The sequence below is a fragment of the Lonchura striata genome, chromosome 1, assembly GCF_046129695.1.
Source record: "Lonchura striata isolate bLonStr1 chromosome 1, bLonStr1.mat, whole genome shotgun sequence".
In the NCBI taxonomy this organism is placed as follows: Eukaryota; Metazoa; Chordata; class Aves; order Passeriformes; family Estrildidae; genus Lonchura; species Lonchura striata.
In genome coordinates, this window is record NC_134603.1 from 91690130 (window position 1) to 91710409 (window position 20280).

General features: G+C 40.3%; 1 protein-coding gene across 1 annotated transcript in view; it reads left to right on the forward strand.

Annotated features, from left to right (window-relative positions):
- The first annotated feature begins 4261 nt into the window (after positions 1–4261).
- ELOVL2 (ELOVL fatty acid elongase 2) overlaps positions 4262–20280 on the forward strand; it is a 50847-nt gene continuing 34828 nt past the window's right edge. Inside the window, exon 1 of the mRNA XM_021536528.2 lies at positions 4262–4353. Coding sequence (XP_021392203.2) covers positions 4351–4353 — 3 coding nt within the window. The 5' untranslated portion in view covers positions 4262–4350. The remainder of the gene's footprint in view (positions 4354–20280) is intronic.

Sequence of the window (20280 nt, forward strand, 5' to 3'; positions counted from 1 at the left end):
CTTGGCAGTATCTCTGAAGGTAACTGGCAACCATATCAACTACTGGAGCCAAAATAATGTATAGGAACTTGACTGCCTATCAGTTGTACCCCAGAAGCTAGGCAGGTAGTTACAGTTCATGCAGAAGGTGCAAATTGTTGTCTCTTCTGCTATTCAGAATATACTTGCTGACCTTCCCACTGCTGATTTTCTTTTGGCATTAATACACTTTTCTTTCCTGGGGTGGGAATACAGAGAAATGGCTTCCTCCCACCCCTGTTACTCATGACACTGTGAGCTCTTGGATGTACGACACAGCAAGACAATGGTCCCAAACTGGGAACTCCACAAGCTACCCTAACACCAAATACTGGTGGCTGTAAGAGAGAACATTCAGGTTCAATTCCTCAATTCACAGCAGTTAATGCCAGCAAGCTCCTCGCAGGAGACATGCAGACAACGAGGAACAGCAAGGAACTATGGTCTTTTGTAACAACTCACCTTCAATATTTGCTTTGGAGGCCTCATGCTTTTCCTAGTTCTTAGCTGACTTAAATGACTTATACAGACTATTTGTATAAAGATAATAAGCCTAAGAGGGATCAGAAAATTCTATTTATGTTAATTTATAGAATACAAAAATACATAACAAAACTGTATCTGTGACTGCAGCCAAGGACTTTTCCTGTTGCAAATGCTTTCCAGCTTTAGCCAAGCCTTTTAATAGTAAACACCAGCAATGCTGGTTTGTGTCCGAGAGAGGGTGCTAAAATAAAATATTTACTACAAAAACTTCAGAGCTCCACAATTGCTTAATTCAGTGCTTCTGCCTGCATAAATTTATTTTGACTTAGTTTTTATTTTACTTGCTCACAGCTGGCAATTTAATACAGGCATTAGCTTTAGGACATATTACACCAGCTGTAGTTTCAAAGCTGAAAATAACATTTAGAAAGAACTAACCATACCAGAGAAAAACAAGGGGAAAACTCCCAGATTTTCACTTCAGCCTGATTACTCATTTTTGATTGCATGCAGTTGTATTACTGATAGTTCTGAGTTAATAAAATTAACAAAAATTAACAAAAGTTAACCGAAGGAGGAGATATTTAGGTTAGATACATAGAAGAAATTCTTTACTGTGAGGGTGTGAGGAATTGAAACAGGTTGACCAGGGAAGCTGTGGATGCCCCACCCTGCTAGGGGTCAGGGACCAGGGCCAGGTTGGATGGACCCTTGAGCAAGCTATTCTAAAGAATGGTGCTCCTGTTTATGACAGAGAGCTTGGAACCAGATGATCTCTAAGGTCCCTTCCAACCCATTCGATGATTCTATAAAATTCTGTCATACTGACTTTGTAACTCCCCATGGTGCCACTAGCAAAATCGAAATCTGCAGGTGCATAACCATTGTGCTGTGCCAAAAACTTAGAAAAAGAATGGATAGCAGAAGAAATATGTTCTCTTTCATCTGAGCTAGATGCTCAGAGACAGAAGAACATTTTGCCAGTGAATTAGATAGAGGCTGCTGGCAGAACAATTTTGTGAAACAGGATGTCCTGAGTTTAAATTCCAAGCTTTGGAAGAGGTCATGGTCAGGTCAAGAGCAGTGACTGCTAAAGATGATATGGTAATGGGAGACAGAAAGACTTTTCTTTCCTGAACTAAAACTTTCTCCTGCTGATTGAAACTTAGTGGGAGCTGAGTGTTGCCAGTAGTTGTCTGATCAGTGATACTTTGTCCACCCTGTTTCCTACTGAGTTGTAAGGCCAGTGGGACCTGTCAGCTCTGAAGTCATTGCAAATCAAAGATGCTTTTTCTAAGATACAGAGATATCCAAAACCTGCTTAGACACCACCGTGAGCAGCTGTCTGTGGGAGACCCTGCCTCAGTAGGTTGATAGCACCAGATAATCTCCAGAGGTCCCTTCCCACCTCAACCAGTCTTATTCTGTAAATTAGGTAGTTTGTGATCAAGTACAACCTAGAACCACCCCTAGACCAGCAGTGCTCAAGCTAACTCCCTTTGGTATTGCACTTTGAACAGTGGTGGTTGTGTAACAGCATTGCCCCAGAATGAAGTGCTGTTTAAACTGCTTCCTTGTACTCTGTTTGTTTCAGGGAATTTCAGCTGGAACTAAGCAAATCTATTTGTCCATATGTCAATTTTCTGTCTTTTATCTCAGGAAAATTTGCTGCTCAATAATCACTGAAAACTGGCTGGCAGAGGTCTGCTCTGCTTAGTGCCTGGGATCCAACCAAATGCATTGCATCACTCTCCCTATAAAACACATGAATCCAAATCCTGCCACAGCCCTTAAATCTCCAAACTCACATCATTAGAGAGGTGTTAAAAATATCCATAATGCTATTACAGCTTCTCTTAGATGCCACCAGAATCCTATTTGTTCTTCACTGGAGACACTATTGTTGTTCTAAAAAAGAAAGTTGCTACTGTAGAAGAAAACTAGTTAAGGAAGAAAACTATCAATTGCTATGAATGTAATGTGTCAGGAACAAGAAACTGAAGAAAATAGAAATGTGACATCTTTACCAAGCTTGAATATATGTTTCCTTTCTGTTTTAGATAAAGAAAAACAAGAATAAAGACAAAAATGCCTTGTATTACCATACTCTTAGGTCTAGATTTGGCTTGACACACTAACCCAGATTATTTTGAACTTTAAAGAAATTGGAATAAAAATTGCAAAGTCAAAGCATTGCAATGCACTTGGTCACTTCTATGTTCCTCTGTCAGTCAGCTTCCAAACTGCTCCTTGCTCTACAGCACCTACAGAGTGCTGAGTTTTTTGGACAAAGAGGACAATTTTCTGTTTAGGGAACAGTTTCTCTGGGGACAAAATAGGTATGAGAAAGTATTTTCCCTCAGCATTTCAAGATGTTTTCTAATGACACACAAAGAATTAAATTAATAACCTATGGAAGAAGTAGGGGAAAAGTTGGCAGGTCAACCTCAGGAATTGCGGCAGTTAGTTTGGACTAACATGCTGGAATTTGGAAGCTTGAGCAAACAAGTTTGTGTCTAGAAAAGTGGGTTAAAAATTACATAAGGACACACTTTCATATGAGTCTCCTGGCAGTATAATTTCTGGGCAGGCAGCAGCCCTGGGAAGATCGCTATCCTCACTGCCTTTGATGGACCTGTGTGTCTAGATCTAAGAGAAAGCAAGGGCTGAAGTAGTACATGGACAAAGAGCCAATCAGGAAGGAAATCTCAAGGTCCAGAACATCAGTGCTACATTTTGGATAAATATCACGTCTGTACATCAAGTACGCTTGAGTTTGTGAAAATGACACCACACATGGTCTCCTTAACTTATTTCTACTGTTTGTCCCACTGATGTGGAAACACATCTCTGAGCTCTGGTCAACCGAACTATGAATACAGAACTGAGAAGGCAGCTATGGAAGTGCATGTATGGAAACATAATTTCTTGACAAATTTTCCTATAAAAAATAAAATAAAAAATATTAATAATTGTTAAGAAATATTATCTTGATTTCACATGCCAAATATTTCTTTATTAAAAGCAGGGATAAAGAAGCAGGAAATTTTCAACCAACTTTGGTAGTTTAAATGTTTTATAGTAGCTGTAAGACTTTGTTAGCACTTGGAACAAAAATGAGTTTTGAAGGTGTGAGATTCTGTGCTTGTTACACCAAGCACAAAGCCACTTCCTTCCCTGACTCTTTTTCTGTTGCGTATCAGAGGCTGAGTTGTGATGGGATCAGTAGCTCCTGTTCTGTGTGATTTTTGGTTCCTTCCTAGCAGCCTAAACATTTTCTTAGCAATCCCTCCGTAACACACAGATCTCCTGGGAGATGCCACAGTTAGAATCATGGAATCATTTCGAGACCTTGGAGACAATTGAGACCAACCAGTGACTGTTAGGTGGTGGATCTCACTTTGGCACAGTGTGTGCGGAATTCAGGGCTTCAGGTTAGAGAAGTTCAGCTTGTAAATATGAGTGCTGGGCCATAGACCAAACCCAAGCTGAATCCAACAGATTCAGTGACCTTGTCTGCTCCCAAAGTGGCCCGACAGTGAATGAATCTTCCCGACAGGGTAGATTCCAACAAAGGCAAACGCCAGCCATCTGCCATGACAGCTGGGTGGGTGATGGCACAGCACCACAGAACCTCTCCTCCTGCTCAGATACTGCTCCCCACCGCCTGCCCATCCCTCCGCTTTGCTCTGCCCTCCCTCGGCGGAGCCCCGGCCGTCCCTCCCGCCCCGTGCCCGCCCTCCCCGGGGCCGGGAGGAGGCGGTGCCTTATAGGGCGGGCGCGGGGGCCGCGCCCGCAGAGCCGCGCCGAGCCCGGCGATACCCTGGACAGCGCCGCGCCGCCGCCATGGTGAGCGTCCCCTGCATCCCCTGCCCGCACACGCCCGCATCCCCCGGGGCTGCCTCCTCCGGGCCGCTGCCCTCCCTCCTCCCTGAGCCCCGCTCCACCGGGGCCGGCGGAGAGCCCCCGCCGCCCGCCCTGCCTCCGCCCCCGCCGCTGCCCCCGCTCCTAAGGGCCACGTTCGGAGCGCGATTTTTCGGGGGAAAGGGGGGCATGGCCTCAGATGCCCCCAGCCCCCGCGCGAGGCACCCGAGCTGCCGGCGCGGGTCGGGTCGAGCGGCTGAGCCTGGCCATTATAGGGAAGGAGGGAGGGACAGAGGGACCCTTAGGGAGCGGGGGAGGAGGGATGGGGGAGAGGGAGCCTCGGGAGCGCCCGCGCAGCACGGGGAGCCGGGCGGCGTGCGGGGACAGGCACGTGGAGGATCGCGGTCCTGGGCGGCGGGAGGGATGGATGGAGCAAGGAATGCCAGCCCCCGGGCATCCATCTCCCCGCCCGGGCCCCTGCGCCCTGCCCCGCTCCGAACAGGTGCATTCTGCTCTACTCCGAGGTGTGTTTGAACGTGTTACATAAACCGATTATTCCCGTTAATTTGTTATCTTAAGAGAAGCTCTTGCTTTAGCCATTCAATCTGTAGTGGAACACTTCCTTTTTTTTTTTTTTTTTTTTTTCTTCCATGTAATGAATGAACAATGGAGTTTTAGATTCTAGTTCAACATTTAAAAGAGTTGAGGTGGAACAATGAAGTCACCTATTTAGTGATCAATGCCGATTCCCCATAGCACATTGTGTCTTTGCAGTCATAGTAACTTTCCCAAAGGGGCTTATCCTGTTTATAAACAGCAATGCATTAAGTGTACTGCCAACCTTACAAAGTAGGACACTATCAGAGAAGTGTTTCTCAGCCTTAAATTTTGAGGCACATTGAGATGAATGATTTGGCGAAGCTTGTTGTATCAGAAGCTTGGCACACGATTAACAACAGAGCCTAGTTTTTGTTTTATACAATTCAACAACAAAAATACTTTTTTCTCCCCAAAAAAAGTCTTTACATCATAGATAGTAAATTCTGCCTTCCTTGAACAAAAATCAGTTTGGAGTCTTCCTTCCTCCATAAATCCAGACATGAATAATATTCAAATAGTCATTCTATAAATTAACTTCAGTCCTCTTTCTAAAAGTCATGTATCCACCTCCTGTCAGTCTGAATCTGTTTCTCCTATATATTCCATTTGCCACCAACTCAGCTTTGGGATGCTAGATATGAAAATACCTGAAATTCTGCAGTTTATGCTGCCTGAGCCCCCTTAGTGTGACATAATTGAATTCCTATTTCCTATCAATTTGGAATATAAACACAAAAGCTATGACTGACTTACCATAGCTGCACAAAGCCTAAGTTAATACTAGCCATTGGTAATGTCTTCCTTGTGGCAGAGGAAGAAGGTTACAAAGATACCAGTGTTGCAGACGGTAATGTACATTATTTATCAGTAATTGGTACAGGTAATACCCAAGTGCTCAGGAGTACTGAGGCAGCTGGAAAGAAAGGTAAAATACCCAGAACTTGTTAAAATGTTTCATTTTGAATCATTATCAGTAATTGGTACAGGTAATACTCAGGTGCTCAGGAGTACTGAGGCAGCTGGAAAGAAAGGTAAAATACCTAGAACTAGTTAAAATGTTTCATTTTGAATCCTTCTAGGACTGAGATGAAGTCACTTGTACTAGTGCAAATCAAGGAAGCATTAATTGGTAACATAGGCACTGGCAACCTCATACCAATTGAAATTATAGTTGAGACCTACACTTAACCTGTTCTTTCTGGTTCCTAGAGCTGTTCAATTAACCTTGACATTTTTCTTGAAATGGCTGGAAGCAATAACCAGAAGTCACCATTCAGAGCTACATGTGGGTTTGGATTAGCAAATTTTACACTTCTGTATATCCAATAATCTTAGTATTCAAATGTTGCTGACTTTTCCCAGACTTTGTTACTCATACATAAAAGCATTCTGAAGAAAAAATTGCCAATCTGAGAAAGTCCTTGAAGTGATATAAAGGCTGAAGGTTACTTTGGCTCTGAAAGTTGGAAAGAGTGTCCTTGGAATAATAGTTACTGAAACTAATACTGAGCTATTGATGACACCTGTTGCAATGATGCTAATGCAGGGTTAAAAGTTACAGCACATCGATTTCTAGATGGACCTGGAGTTTGGGGACAAGGGGTTATGGGGACATCAGAGTATACACCAAAGGTATCAGGAGCAAATGTAGGACAAACAGATTTTTGGCCCAAGCAGTGGGAATATTGAATAATCATTCCCTTCAATAGTATACAAATAGAAATAAGCAGGTTTATGTTGCTAGTGTCCTTTAAACTCAACTGAGAGTTTTTTCATCATCCGGAGTGTTCAATAATAATGATTATTTGTAGAAAGTTGCATCAGAAAACTTTTTTGTCTGTTTGCTTTGAAACTACATTTTGCTGAAGCAGCAAACCACTGCTATCACAAAGCATTAAGTATTTCCTCATCATCCTCACTGTATGAGGGCAGCCACAGTGGCTTGGTTCTTCTGTTTATGTAGTTCACTGCAGCTCTCCTTGCTTCAGTGAATCTAGGTCAAATTACACTGGCTCAGGATTTGGCTGCACCCTTGAACTTTAAACCGATTACACATTTTGATTTGTCAGTGTGTTTTCCATGGGGTCAAATCCCACTCCCATGGAGTAAGAAGGTATATAACATTGCACAGTCATGGCAACTTATGCTTACAAAGAGACTAGGTAGCACTAAGGTAAGCATAAACATGAGGACTCTATTTAGATATTATAGATACTGTGCCAGTATCTATACCTCTACAAGAATCCAGTGTAGAGGGAGAGACAGAAGGTAGAATATGCTTTTCATTTCCTTCAGAGGCTTTGATACCCCTGTAATCTGAAGTCAACACAGAAAGACACCTAACTCTGCTAAGCATTCATAAGCATCATGGCCACCATATCAGCATATGGACCTTAATATGGGCATATACTGGATGCAGAACATACCCAAAAAGCCCTAGAGAGAGAACAAAGAAAATGCCTCTTCTTTGTTGACAGTGGCCAAAATAAACCCGTGTCTCATTGTCCATTGCTGTTTGTTAGTTTCTCTGAATACTGCATAAGAGGATTGCAAAGACAATGTTCTAGCCCCTGAACAGTGTCATGCAAATTGGAGGAGAATGTTTTTCAGCAGAGATCAGCTCAGCACAAATACCTGGTGACAGAACAGCCAGTGCTACAGCACCCACAAGATCTCTCCAGCTCCAGCAGGGTGAAGAGGGAATGGACTGCAGCAGCCCTGCCATCCAGAACCAGAGCAGGAAGGCAGGAATTTGCCAGCTGACAGAGAATTAATAGGCTACAAGAAAGCATGCTGAGAAACTGCAGAACAGGAAAAATAGGCTCTACTTGCATAGGAATTCAAGAAGAGACACTGAATCCTTTTGCACATGGTGGAATTGATTAGGAAAAATACCTTCGAGGAACTGAAGTAAGAGTCCACCAATTCATTTGCATAGTTACAGATGCCTACTTACCAAAACCTGCATGCTGCCCTTGGTGTTGATCCCTCTCATCTCAAGGAAGATCCTTTGATTCTTGAAGACTGATCATTGTATCTTCATTACAAGCAGTCTGACCTGTGAAAAAAATCACTGTCCTCTTGTTCATCAGGCACTTGATTTTACATTAATTTAACTTTATAGCATCTCTTGACTTGATTGAAGAAAAAGGTTAATAATAGGCAAACACTTCAAATTTGAACCTCTGACTCAATCAAAAGTTGGAAAAAAACCTGCAATAGTATTTTCTTGAGGTATTAGTAAAGTCCAAAGTAAGGCAAATATAAAGGGCTAGTTTATTCCCTGATCCAAACAAAATTCAAATGTAAATAAATAGAATAATATAATCATTCTTCCTGGTGCTTTCATGCTATGCTATATGAGATCTTTGTTAAACACTGCCTATAAAACTGATTTAAAAGCTGAGACATTATTAAGCCTCATACAAACAGAGTCTGAAGTCTGTATTCAATGATAAAATAATATGTCACAAGTGCAGTCTGATTTGTAATTAAAGAAGGTAATGGAGAAGGGAGGGAAATTATGAGGATGGAATGAAGCGTACAGTTCCTTGTCCCAGCCAGAGCTGCTGGGATGAGCCTGCCTGGTGAGGCAGTGGTGGAAAGGTACAAGGAGGATTGCCCAGCCAAACAAAGAAACACCCCAGGATGTGCAGCTCTGTCACATTTTAAATGCCACACTTCAGACTTTGAGCACATCAAATTTATCAGCCAATTTGTGAGTGCCTGGCAACAGTGGAGCTTGTAAATCCATTATCTGCATACACCCTCCATGGCTTGCCTTCTCATATGCTAAATACATGTGCCACAATATCTGAGTGACTGCATCTTTACCATGGGACTGCTGCACAGCCGACAAGTAGATTACAATATGAAATGAAGTGAATATTTATGACTTCCGTGGGGCTCCTTATCTACCTAACAGCAAAAGCCACTTTTAGTTTTTGAGGAATAGTTAAATTCAGATTTAGGAGGGTAATTAGAACTCTACATCTTCAAGAAATGACAACATTTTATTGTCATTAATACTGATAGTACTCTGACTTGATGTCAGAGTCTAACAACAACAGAGTGATAATTTTAAATATTGAGTTAATGTAGGTAATGACTTTTAAACTGCACTGAATTTCCCTTTTTTTTCGGTCAAAACTGACTGTGATAAAGTGGTAGAGGTCAGCTCCCCATACTGAAGAAAATCAAACCCTCTGGTAGAAATTTGTATGCAAAGATATGTAATTAGGGAATAAAAAATCAAGATCATTAAGTTTTCATCATTGTTTGGAGAGATTTTGATTTTTTTCACCATAAGGAGGACAGATATGGAAATGAAGCAAGAAATAGTTCATATTCTGGGTCATCATTTGAAAACCAAACACAGCAAGAAATTAAAATTAGAAGTAGGGTGACCAAGTTTCAAATAAATATCCTAAACCCAAGCATTAGGAGCCACAACCAAACCATTCTTCCCCTAGTTCTTAAAGAACCTCCTACAGGATACTAGCCAGTAGTCAATATTCATGATGCTTTTTATCCAGCAAAGACAATGTGGTGCAGCAGCCTAACAGGGGGACTGACCTACACACATGATAAAAACTCTGCAGCTGTTGTTATTTCCTCTATGTGACAATAACTGAGGCAGTTTACAGACATTTTGTATCATTAGGGCATTACCATGCAGCACAGTCATTAGCATTTTTATTGGGAGGAAAGTGTCAGTCTGGGTGTTTCCATGGTGTAATGGGTTTAAGAGTCTGGGCTTTAAAATTCCAGTTCTGTGTGGATTAAACTCTAGGATACCCACTGTTGGGGCTGACGGAGAAAGGGAGCTAATTAGCCTGTGCACCCTCATCCTGTGCCAGCAGACAGCACTCTGTTATTTGAGTTTCATACAATTTTAAGGTGTTCTTGGAGTTCATTAGGGTTCATTTAGGGTTTTAAAAGAGGTAAATTTAGAATTGTTTTGGAGAAGAAGACATAAGAGGATTTCCATGTTTTCTTCTTTATTAAGCTTGAAAACCAGCTGTCATTTTCTCTCCTTTCCCAGTCTTCTTTAAACATGACTGAAGTCCAAAACATGAATTAGCATTTGAAATACAGGGTTTTGCCCTCAAGGATTTAAGGGAGAAATGGAAGGAAGAAAAAAAAAATTAAGGACCACTTTGGAGAAGAAGATATTTCCTTTGTTCATTGTTGTTTTGTGTTCTCAAGTGACACTTTGGAAAACAGGCATCAGCTTCTGTTTCCTTATTTCCTTTTATTACACTTGCATTTTCACATCCAACTAGAAAAAAAATACTGTTTCTTGCATTTTTCTGTAAGTATGGATAGAACTGTTCTGAAAAGCAAAGTGCATTCAAATTGGCAAGGAATAAATGGTTGGCAAACTTTCTGAGAGTGATTTCCTTGTCAGAGAATTGGCATGACTCTCAGTAAGGCAGTTCTGAATATTACTATCCACACCTGCTTTCTCTCCCATGGCTGGCTGCAGCCAGCCAAGTTACTTCTGCTGGAGTTTAAAAGATTAGCTGTGAGGTTGTGCAAGTTCTGGTCTGATAGGAGTTGCTATTTGTGTCAGAATCATGTTTTACTGTGCACGTGGTGCAATTTTTTTCAGAGTTTGTCAGTAGTCCAGTAGTCCATGCAATTCCAGGGGTAAAAATCATTATGTCTGTTTTTGTATTTATATGCTTGTCAATTTATTATTAAAATATCATCATCTGCTAAGTAATTTACACAATTTGCATTATGGCTGGCATAATGCAAATTGTGTAAATTATCCTACTCCCCAAATCCAGATACTTGTGTGATATGAAAAATATCCAATGCAATGGGATATTTTTTAGAACCAGCTGCATCTGTCCTCTCTGCTGTTAGTGTTATGTGTCTTCCCAGAATAATATTTCAGTGTTGCTTTGCTGTTACACCAGACTGTACTGTGGATTTAAATCTTAAAATCAGCCCTTCTTACCTAAGAGTACCCACTTACCTTGACTTGACTTCTTTCCAAGGCATATCTTTTAATATGACAGAAGAGTATGCATGAAACCAGACAAAACCTCCATATTTTCAAGTTAATGGAGGAAAAAGAAAAATCAAATACTTAGAAAACAAGCGTATCAGAAACCAGTTCAGATTAGCAAAGCCTTTGTAGGTTCCTTTCTTCTTCCCACTTCCTGTGGCTACTGAAAGCAGAAATGAGAAATGTCTTCCAGCCAGCAGTGATCATCACTCTCACAGTAGTAGACAGCTTATTTATGTGCATTACCTAAGAAATCCAAATCTTCTTCCAAAAATTAGGTACATCCACTGAAAAATGTGTTAGAAGAATCTGGATTCACCCTTAGAAGCAATATTGGAAAAGTTTCCTGTTGAAATACTGAACTATTGGCTTTATCTGACAGCTTGATGATTAAGAACCATGAGAAAGAACTGCTCAATCAGTCCTTCCCCAGAACCAGAAAAACGAAGTACATCACATCTCTAGTTTTATAGCATTCTTTTCAATTTCCAGAGCTCTTTTTTGGGGCAGAAATTTAGTTACATATTCTCTCTAAGATTTTTTTTTTTATATGTGTCAAAATCATCACAGGATCTTCAAGCTCTCCTTTGAAAGCTGAGATACAGCTTGTGATTTCTTGGTGCTGAAACACATTTGAAACTTGTCTTTAAAACTGGCAATTTGTGCAAGGCAACAGATGAGGTAGCATTTAGCTTTATTGTTCTGCAAAATAGAAATACCTCTCAATTTCAGTGAAAACTGAAATGAAAACCTTCTGGGTTTTATGCAGTTATTCTTCCTTACTGCTGCAGACTTTGTAACCCTGCATTTTAATAGTATCTGCAAAAACCCTTCAAAGGTAAAAAGCTAGATAAGAGTTATTTTGCTTACAATAACTTAAAGAAAAACCAAGAAATATCTCTCATAACCTACCTGGAAAAAAAACCCACATTTTTTTCCCATTTTGCATTTACTGAATTAGCAGCATAATTTTATTTTATGCTTGGGATAACTAAAATGTCCCTCTAGGACTGCATTTAATAATTTTTTTTTCACAAAATAATTTCTTTGTCATCAACCAGGAAGTAATTTTCTTCTGTTTGCCAGACACCTTTGGGAGATGTCAGAATTCTGATCAGAAAGTGTTTTGATTGAAAGGCACAAAGTTGAAAGCCAAGACAGAGAGCAATGTCATTAAGACAGGTGTAAGGGAAAAAAGACAGCACTGTCCCATTTCCCCCCCAGATGTATTTTCCCGAGTTTAAAGGAGTGTGAGTATTTCAATATTCTGGCTTGTTAAACCTCAGGTCTTGCTGAAGCTTGACATGCATTCTGCAAGCACTTAATAAACCTAACAGCTCCTGAGCGCTCAATAGGATAAGGAACATCCTGATCAGCTGAAAACAAGAAACCCATACTAGTCCCCTGGTCTTCAGAAAATTTGGGGTTTCATGTGTTCTTGCTTCTTTTACAAAGGGGTCCCCCCACTGTTCCACCTCCGAATATGAACAGCATTGATAAGACACTGGTGTAAGTTTAATTCTCAGAGGCTTTTATTGGATGCAAGAAGGTGGTTGTTTAAGCAAAGAGGATACAATATTATCCAAATAATGAGTCAGTGTAAATTAAGAACACTGAACTCAAAGAAGAAAGCAATGTGAGATGATTAAATACCTGAGGCACTTAATTAATCAATCCGTCATTAGATGGGGTTTGAGAATTTGTTACCTGAAACGATCATGCATTTGACTCCAGAAGCCATTTTAGGGCATATCTGTACAGAAACTTAAATCAGCCACAATGCCATCAGTGCTGCTTCTAACTTCTCCTGTAAAACAAACATATCTATTGCATTTACTTGTAAGAAGTTGTCATCTCTTCAAATAGTTATTCCTAACTTGTAAGAAATTGTCATCTCTTCAAGTAGTTGTTCCTAACAAACACACATATGATGCAAAGTAAGAAGTGATGATTATCCTTGGAAACCTAAGCTGGTGAGGATATTCATTTTCTGGAAAACGGTACTTGATCAGTGCATGTGATGTATATCAGGTCTCAGATACTTCAAGCTGACCTTGCCAGCAACTCTGTTTTTCTCCCACCTGCTATCTGTCCACTACAGAGCAGCACTGAACTATCAAGGGATCCAAACTTTTTCCAAATGATGTCTATCTTTATGATGGCTGTTTCTTCTGAGAAGCAATTGATTCAGTCTGGATGGGTGTGACAGCCACTGCGGTGCAGCGCTCCCATGGAGCTGTTATGTCAGATGGAAATTCCCAACTTCAATGGTGCTTGACTTTCCAGGTCAGCTCAGGCTGATCCTATCAGATGATCTTCCTGAATGCTGAAGAAAACTAGCTGTGTGAAAAGCCTCCATCAAGAAAGCTGATCTTCTGAATATAATTACAAAGGAACAAGATGTATTGCAGGAGCAGCAATACCCACTGAGTACTGCATGTTTTCTAGTCATGTTTTCCTTTAGAAATATTATTAGATACTGTGACATGCTTACCCTTCAGAATTTTTTGGGCTTTAATTTTCTTCTTTCAGTCAGCAGTTACTGGTAAATGGTAACTACCATCAAATGATAAATTAGGAGATAAAAGTCTATTTCAAGCTTGAAATCTGCTTGATTTAAAATCTAAGGTACAGATTTTAGAAGTAGGTATTTTTACTATATTTATTTTATTCATGCTTCTTTCCCAGAACAATTTACACTCCCAACTGAAAAGCTTCCTGTACTGAGTTTTGTGCATTTGTCACACAGCAGTTAGACAGTTTTGTACATGGGTAATGACCTCGAAGTGAAATTGAAAGGCTTTGCATATGTTGGAAGATTAAGGCTGAAACCTTAGAAGCTGGGATGTGAACTCTCTAATCCTCAGCAGCATGCTACAAACACCTCCCCCTCCTTCAAATTCTTTTCCTTTGCCTTTTCCAACTTACATCCCTATAAATAGCTCAGAAAAGCTTCTATCCATTTGGGCAGAAACTACAAGAAATGGCACAGCAAATTACTACAAACCAAGGAAAAACATTTTTTCTAGTGGGCAAAAGAACACACCCAAGATCTTCTTCACCCAAGCTGTAAGATGAAGAACAGCTGAGTGCTGTTACTTTTAGGGATGTGACTAAAGCAGGATCGAACCTGACCTATGTTATCAGTCCCTGAATGGAGAACAACAGATAGAAAACATGCACACACATACCTCAAGCTTAGTTACCTTGCCAGAGTCCTGCATTCCATGTTTTTGAAGAGAAATTAAGATACAAGCACTGAACTGCTGGCAGTGGATCCAGTGAGTCTGGCCAAAGGCACTGTTACATCCATGTGGAACTCTGCTGGTCTCTCCAGCAGCCAGCATGGCATTTACCCATAATGTGGTGACTAAGGGTTTATAGGTGCAATTTTCCACAAAAGAAACATGTGGGCAGAATTCATCTTAGTAGATTTAATGCATAAAAAGACACTCTGTAGAGAGCTTGGAGAAAAAAATCAAACGCATAAGCATTATTATAGGTGTGCTTTTGTGGGTTTTAATCCCACTTTGTTCCTTTCTGAGCTTTCTGAATTTACAGAGATCAGTAAAAATCATTATTTAGAGGTATTCATTTTAAATATTATTCTGGTTTTACTGTTACAATTAAAAGCTTAAAAGTATGACTTTAACTTCTAGATTGTGTAGCTTTATGGAAACAAGAACCCAGTGGCTTAGTTCAGTAAAAATGCAGGGCAGAAGGGGTTTAATTCGGGGAATCTGTACTAAAATAGTCACTACAAAAGCTAGCCAAATATATGAACACCTCTCTGCTCCTGTCCCAGCTGTGCCAGCTCCCAGGCACACAGCACCATTCCTTTGCTGAAGGTCGCTGTCCTGCACAGCTCGCATGAACTTGGTACAGTGAATTTTAAGAGCTCCAGTTTGGATAGTTTCAATTAATCAATCCCTTTATCTGAAAGAGGTAACAGCTGTAGAACCAGCACTGCCAACAGCCCTGCAGTGTCATTCCCAGCCCAGAGGAAGCACAGCTGAGAAGCCAGTGCATGGCAGTCCAAATCTCCAGCCAGCACAGTGGCTTTCATGGTACTTAAAATGCCACAGATGTTTAGCTCTGATTTCGTTTTTCTGTATGTTTATGAGGAATTCAGGGCAGTTAAATAATTACATCAACTGGAGACTGTTTCACTCATGAGGATGAAAGTATTTTCAGACCATTTTTTGTTTCTGAAATGTAAGGTATCCTATGTTACAATTTTCTATGTATGCATGGAAACTTTTCTATTTAAAACAAGCTTCTGTGCACAGTCTCTAGCTATTGCAACTTTAAAGTATGAAATTAATAGTAGTGAATTTCACAAATTCATAAGATATTGTCTATATGTACTGTACATGGTTAAGTGATGCAAAAAAATTTGCTGCATTTCATTAATTTTCTTACATACAGTACCTGTAGCATTTTATATGTTAGAAGTGCATTCAACTTCATACATCCTGACAATGAGACTTTGTAACTGGTTTGAAACAAGTGTTAATTACATGTATGTAGGGAGCTGTCAGTTTTTCCAACATCTCTTACAGTTTTCCTTTTTTTTTTACATGCTTCAGAGGCTGTATTCAATCTTCCACCAATCTTGTCCTTGGCAAAAGTGTGTCTATAAAGGGAATTAGGACTGCAGGAAAAAGTCTGAATTAAGCAATTATTTAGTTAATATTTTACAAGTTGAGTTCTTGAGTTACAGTTGCCTGTCAAAGATTACAAGATGTAAAAAGAACCCTAACACTTTATTTAATTTTTATATGTTTACATTTTAGTACTTTATTTTAATTTAATTAAAATTTTAAGAGAAAAACACACAGCCTTACTTTTAAGTGTGCCTAGGGGAACTAGAAATGCTACCCACACAGATTTTCAAATACTCCTGCCTTGTCTCCCCTGCCAGCAGACGAGGATCCCCCAGCACTGGTATGAGCTGATTAAGAAACTCAAGCAAAACTGTTGAATGGGGGAAATCCCTAGCCAGGGAACACATTTTATAAAATCCTTTTTGATCCCCCTGCCTCTATCAGGGGGGACAGGCAGTCCCTTGCCCATTAATCCCTGCCATGGGGACACAGTTGCAGACATCTGGGACAGCAACCAAGAAACCTACTTCTTTGGTATAGAGTGCCCTTTGTCCTCCTGCACTGCCAGCATTGTGGGAAAATCAGAGCTCTTGCTTTTGGGTTTTTTGGGGGGTTTTGTTTTAGTTTGGGGTTTCTTTAGGGTTCTTTGTCCAACAAGCCATGAGACTGTGTGCAGAGGCTGAAGATCTATTCATCTTAGATTGTGAAGTTTGTTGTGGTAGCAAATGAAGAGATTTCCACAGTACTAGAAATGTTGTCAGCTTGTCCCTGTTTCTTTCTCCAGAAAAATGATCAATTGTGTGTGCAAAGCACAAAATAAAGTCCTGCATGCATTTTACTAACTTATGGAATCGGCTTCTCAGCAGCAACAAAATCTGTCTGCAAAAAGTGAGGAAAACAAACTTACCATTATATGGCATATTGAGAAAACTGAGCTGCCATGTAAACTTGTTGTAATTCTCCTCTGCCATTACATCTGCTCCCTGTGCACTTTTGGTTTATTTATTGTGTGGGTCTAAAGGTAGGATGCAAAATCTTTGCTGCAAAAACTACGTAGTAGCACATGTGGCAAATTTTGGGTACTCTATACCCGGTATATATTTGGGGAATATTCTGTTCCAAAACTAAATAATCTGTTAAATCCAAAGCCTTAAAAGGGTGATTGCCTTGTTTTGGTAAAATTATTTTGCTATGCTTCTCAAACTGCAGCTGGCTGTCTTGCTCCTATATAAGGCAAAATTTTATACTGGTTCTTCAGACACAGTTTGGTTGGGCATCCTTTATCAAGCCTAGTTGTTTGGAAGCAGGTAAATTAAGCTGTGCAGGCTTTCACATTGCTGTTGTAAAATTAATTCTGACACTGATCTGTCTTCCCAACGCCTCGTAAAGTCAACAAGAGCTGAACAATCAATTAAGAAAGCAACCAAAACAGAATTAACTTCTCTCTAAAAAAACTCATTGGGGTTCTTTGCTTGTAACTTTAAGACCTGCCCACTCCAAAGGAAACTTTCTGTTATGCAAGCAAGAGCCCATTCCCAAGAATTGTTGCTTTGCTTGAGAAAGTGATGTATTCACTTAGGCTGTTGGAAAGATGCAGAATTTTTAGCTACTATTTCATTTTTAACTGATTTCCTTTCTGTTTATTCTCTCACCATCACATATTCTTGTTACATCATCCCTGTCAGGAATTATGCTCCAGCTCAGGTCATTCTGTCATTTTAAATCTGATTGTTAGAGCAAAGGAAAATGAGGTCAGTAATTGCTACCATTTTCTTGGGAACTGGCAGGCCACATCTGCAGTCTCCCTAGAGAAATCTCCTTTAATTACAAGTTAAGCTGATGTTCCCCTGTGTAGCAGGTAGAATTGAGCAGGATTACTTTTAAAAGGATTGCACTGATCTTCTTTGGTGACAGTTTCATTTTGAAATTCTGACAACAAGCAAGAGGATGGATTATAAAGATACAGTTTTTGGGAGTGTACATGACTGACAGATGCTGCAAATTGGGCCACAGCAGAAACTCTTCTTTTTTACTCTTCTTTTAAGGCTATATAAGAGCTATTTTAAGAGCTGAAATTGGCTTGCATTATTTTAGTGACTACTTAGTATGTTCACAACAAACAGAGCAAAAAACAGTCTGGGAATTATAGAAGGGAAATCATGCAAACAGGCATTCAAGCAAGGGGATTTTTCACTTGGAGACATTGTGACCCTCAGCCTTTGATAAGATCAAAAAATAAAAATGTGTAAAGGGAAGAATGCTTTCAAGCACTTCAATTATGAAAGGGTTTTGTAAAAGCAAAAGTGATTCTTAAATCATTTTTTTGCTAACCCATGCAACTGTAGTGCAGAAACCTTCCAAATTCCTTTTCCTTGTACTTAAAAAAAAACAAACAAACAACCTTGAACAGCTGATTAATTTTGCAAAAGCAATTTATCTCACAATAACTGATCTGACAGTAGCATGACTGGTAAAACAAGTCTTGCCTTGTTTTATGTGAGCAGTAATATTTTCTATGACTACTAGCAGGTTGCATAGTCCAGAAACAAGACTGATGTCAGAAATAGCTCACATACTTACAATATTTTCACTAAATTCTACCTCTTAGTGCTTTCTCACCTGTGGTATTGATGGTGTTTTAAGTTGTTTCGAATCCTGACAGAAACCATAAAGCAGCTATTCCTCCATCCTTATTCCCATGTGTGGGATGAGCAGGTGCAGTGCTGAGCAGGACTACAAAACCAAGTGAAAATAGACCTCTTGTTAAACAAAATTTAAAATCCCAAAGCAGAAGGAAGATAAATATTAGTGCCCTTTTATCAGAAGTGAAAAGTCTGGAGTACGTTTGCTCCCCAGCTGAAAACAGCTCAAACTCTCTTTTCCAACGTGAGTCACCAACCATCAACCAACAAGTGATCAGGCTTGAGAGAAAACTCCTCCCCCAGCATCCCCTGGTTGTAAAGGCTGTCACACAGAACTGAGGTGCTTGCAGAGTGCCTGCTTTTGACAGCAATCCCCAAAGCCAGGTTATCCATTTTCAGGAGTTTTACACCAAATAAAGTGTTGCACAGCTCACTTCTCAAATGTAACTGCACTAAAGCAATACATGCTGGCCTTTGGGCTTTTGTCATGCATTATGATAAATTTGTCAGTACGAGGCAGAACTTGCCCTTCTGCTTCACTACAGATAAAATCTATCTGGCATTTTCAGAGAGCCATAAGAACTCTCTTTGTGATACCTCAGTATCACGACTTAAAACTCAGACTTTGTAGGAACAAGGGAGAAATCGAAAGCAGGGTCTTTTTTGTTAGGTAGGAAGAGAGAATGAAAACATGAATGCAAAGTTTTTACAGTTTGATCTTCATTTTGTATCACAATTTTTTAGAAAGGTGAATGTTAGAAGATCCAAAAGTAAATGCAATTTTATTTCTTTCATTGCATTGGGTTATTATCCATTGCGTTTTCCCTTATGTGTGAGATAATTTTACCAATCCCTAAGCTGTTGTTTCAGGCAAGCAGCAGCAGGAAGGGTTGTCTGTAAATTCACACATGTAAAAAAACAAGAAAAAATCAGCAGTGAAGATGGATATTGCTGCTGGATATGAGAGTGATTGCAGCTGGTGTGGGGTGTGTGCCTACGCTGTGGTTACAGCCATGAGCAAGACGGGGTGCAGACGTGCTTTGGGAAAGACCAAGCATAGCAGATCTCCTTGGGTCACTCTGCCATGCTGAGGTGACCAGCCAAAGCCTGGCCTGGAGCTCAGAGACCTGGAGCAGAGCATGCTTGATGCTTTGGGGGCAATGAGCAAGCTCAAAGGGATCTGCTTCCTCAGGGTAAGGAACGCTTCTACCCACAAGTTGTTCTCACAAGTGCCATGTGGGCAGCAAGACAAGTCTCTGCCTTTAGTAGGCCACTATTTCTCTTACATCTCTCTAAAAACAATTCTTAGATAGCCATTAAGATGCCTAAGGACATGTGGTTAAGAGAGCCCTGTGCTGTGATTCATGTGGAAGCCACCCAAACTCACTCCACAGAGGAAAGTGTGGCAGTTTCTCAACCCTCAAGCCTCAAAGTCATCTGCTTCCCTTTCACCAGAAGGAAAGACAACACAGGAACAGATACTGAAGGATGGGGTTGGCTTTCTGCCACCAGCTGCTTTAGCAGAAAATGGGAATTAAGTCAGGGGAGGTCTGTACCAAGTCCCTTCTGGACTTGCTCTTTTCTGTGGTAGTTTCTATCTGCCTGTGGGAGCTGATGGTTTGACTCTGCTGCTTCTCCACTGTCAGAAATGATGGGATGTTTGCTGGCTCCACAGCTCCTAATTTTCTGGTCTGGTTTGGGTGTGGAAACACCCACAAAAAGTACCACTGGCACAAATGGAACTGCATAAAAGAAATATTATTAATTAGAGACATGGAATCTGCACAGCAACTTGGTTTAGGTGCATGTTTGCCAAAAGATCAATTTCAAACTCCCCAAAGTGCAGAGGCATATTATTAAGAGGAAAGATTTCTTCTTTGAGCAACCTGGTCTAGTGGAAAGTCCCAGGCCATGGTAGGAGGGTTTGAACTAAATGATCTTTAAGGTCTAACTATTCTTCTACCTAACTTGAACTCATATCTGACATCTTTTTATGACTTTCTTAACTGCACATCCCCCTGATTTTTTGAGGATAGTCAGCTAT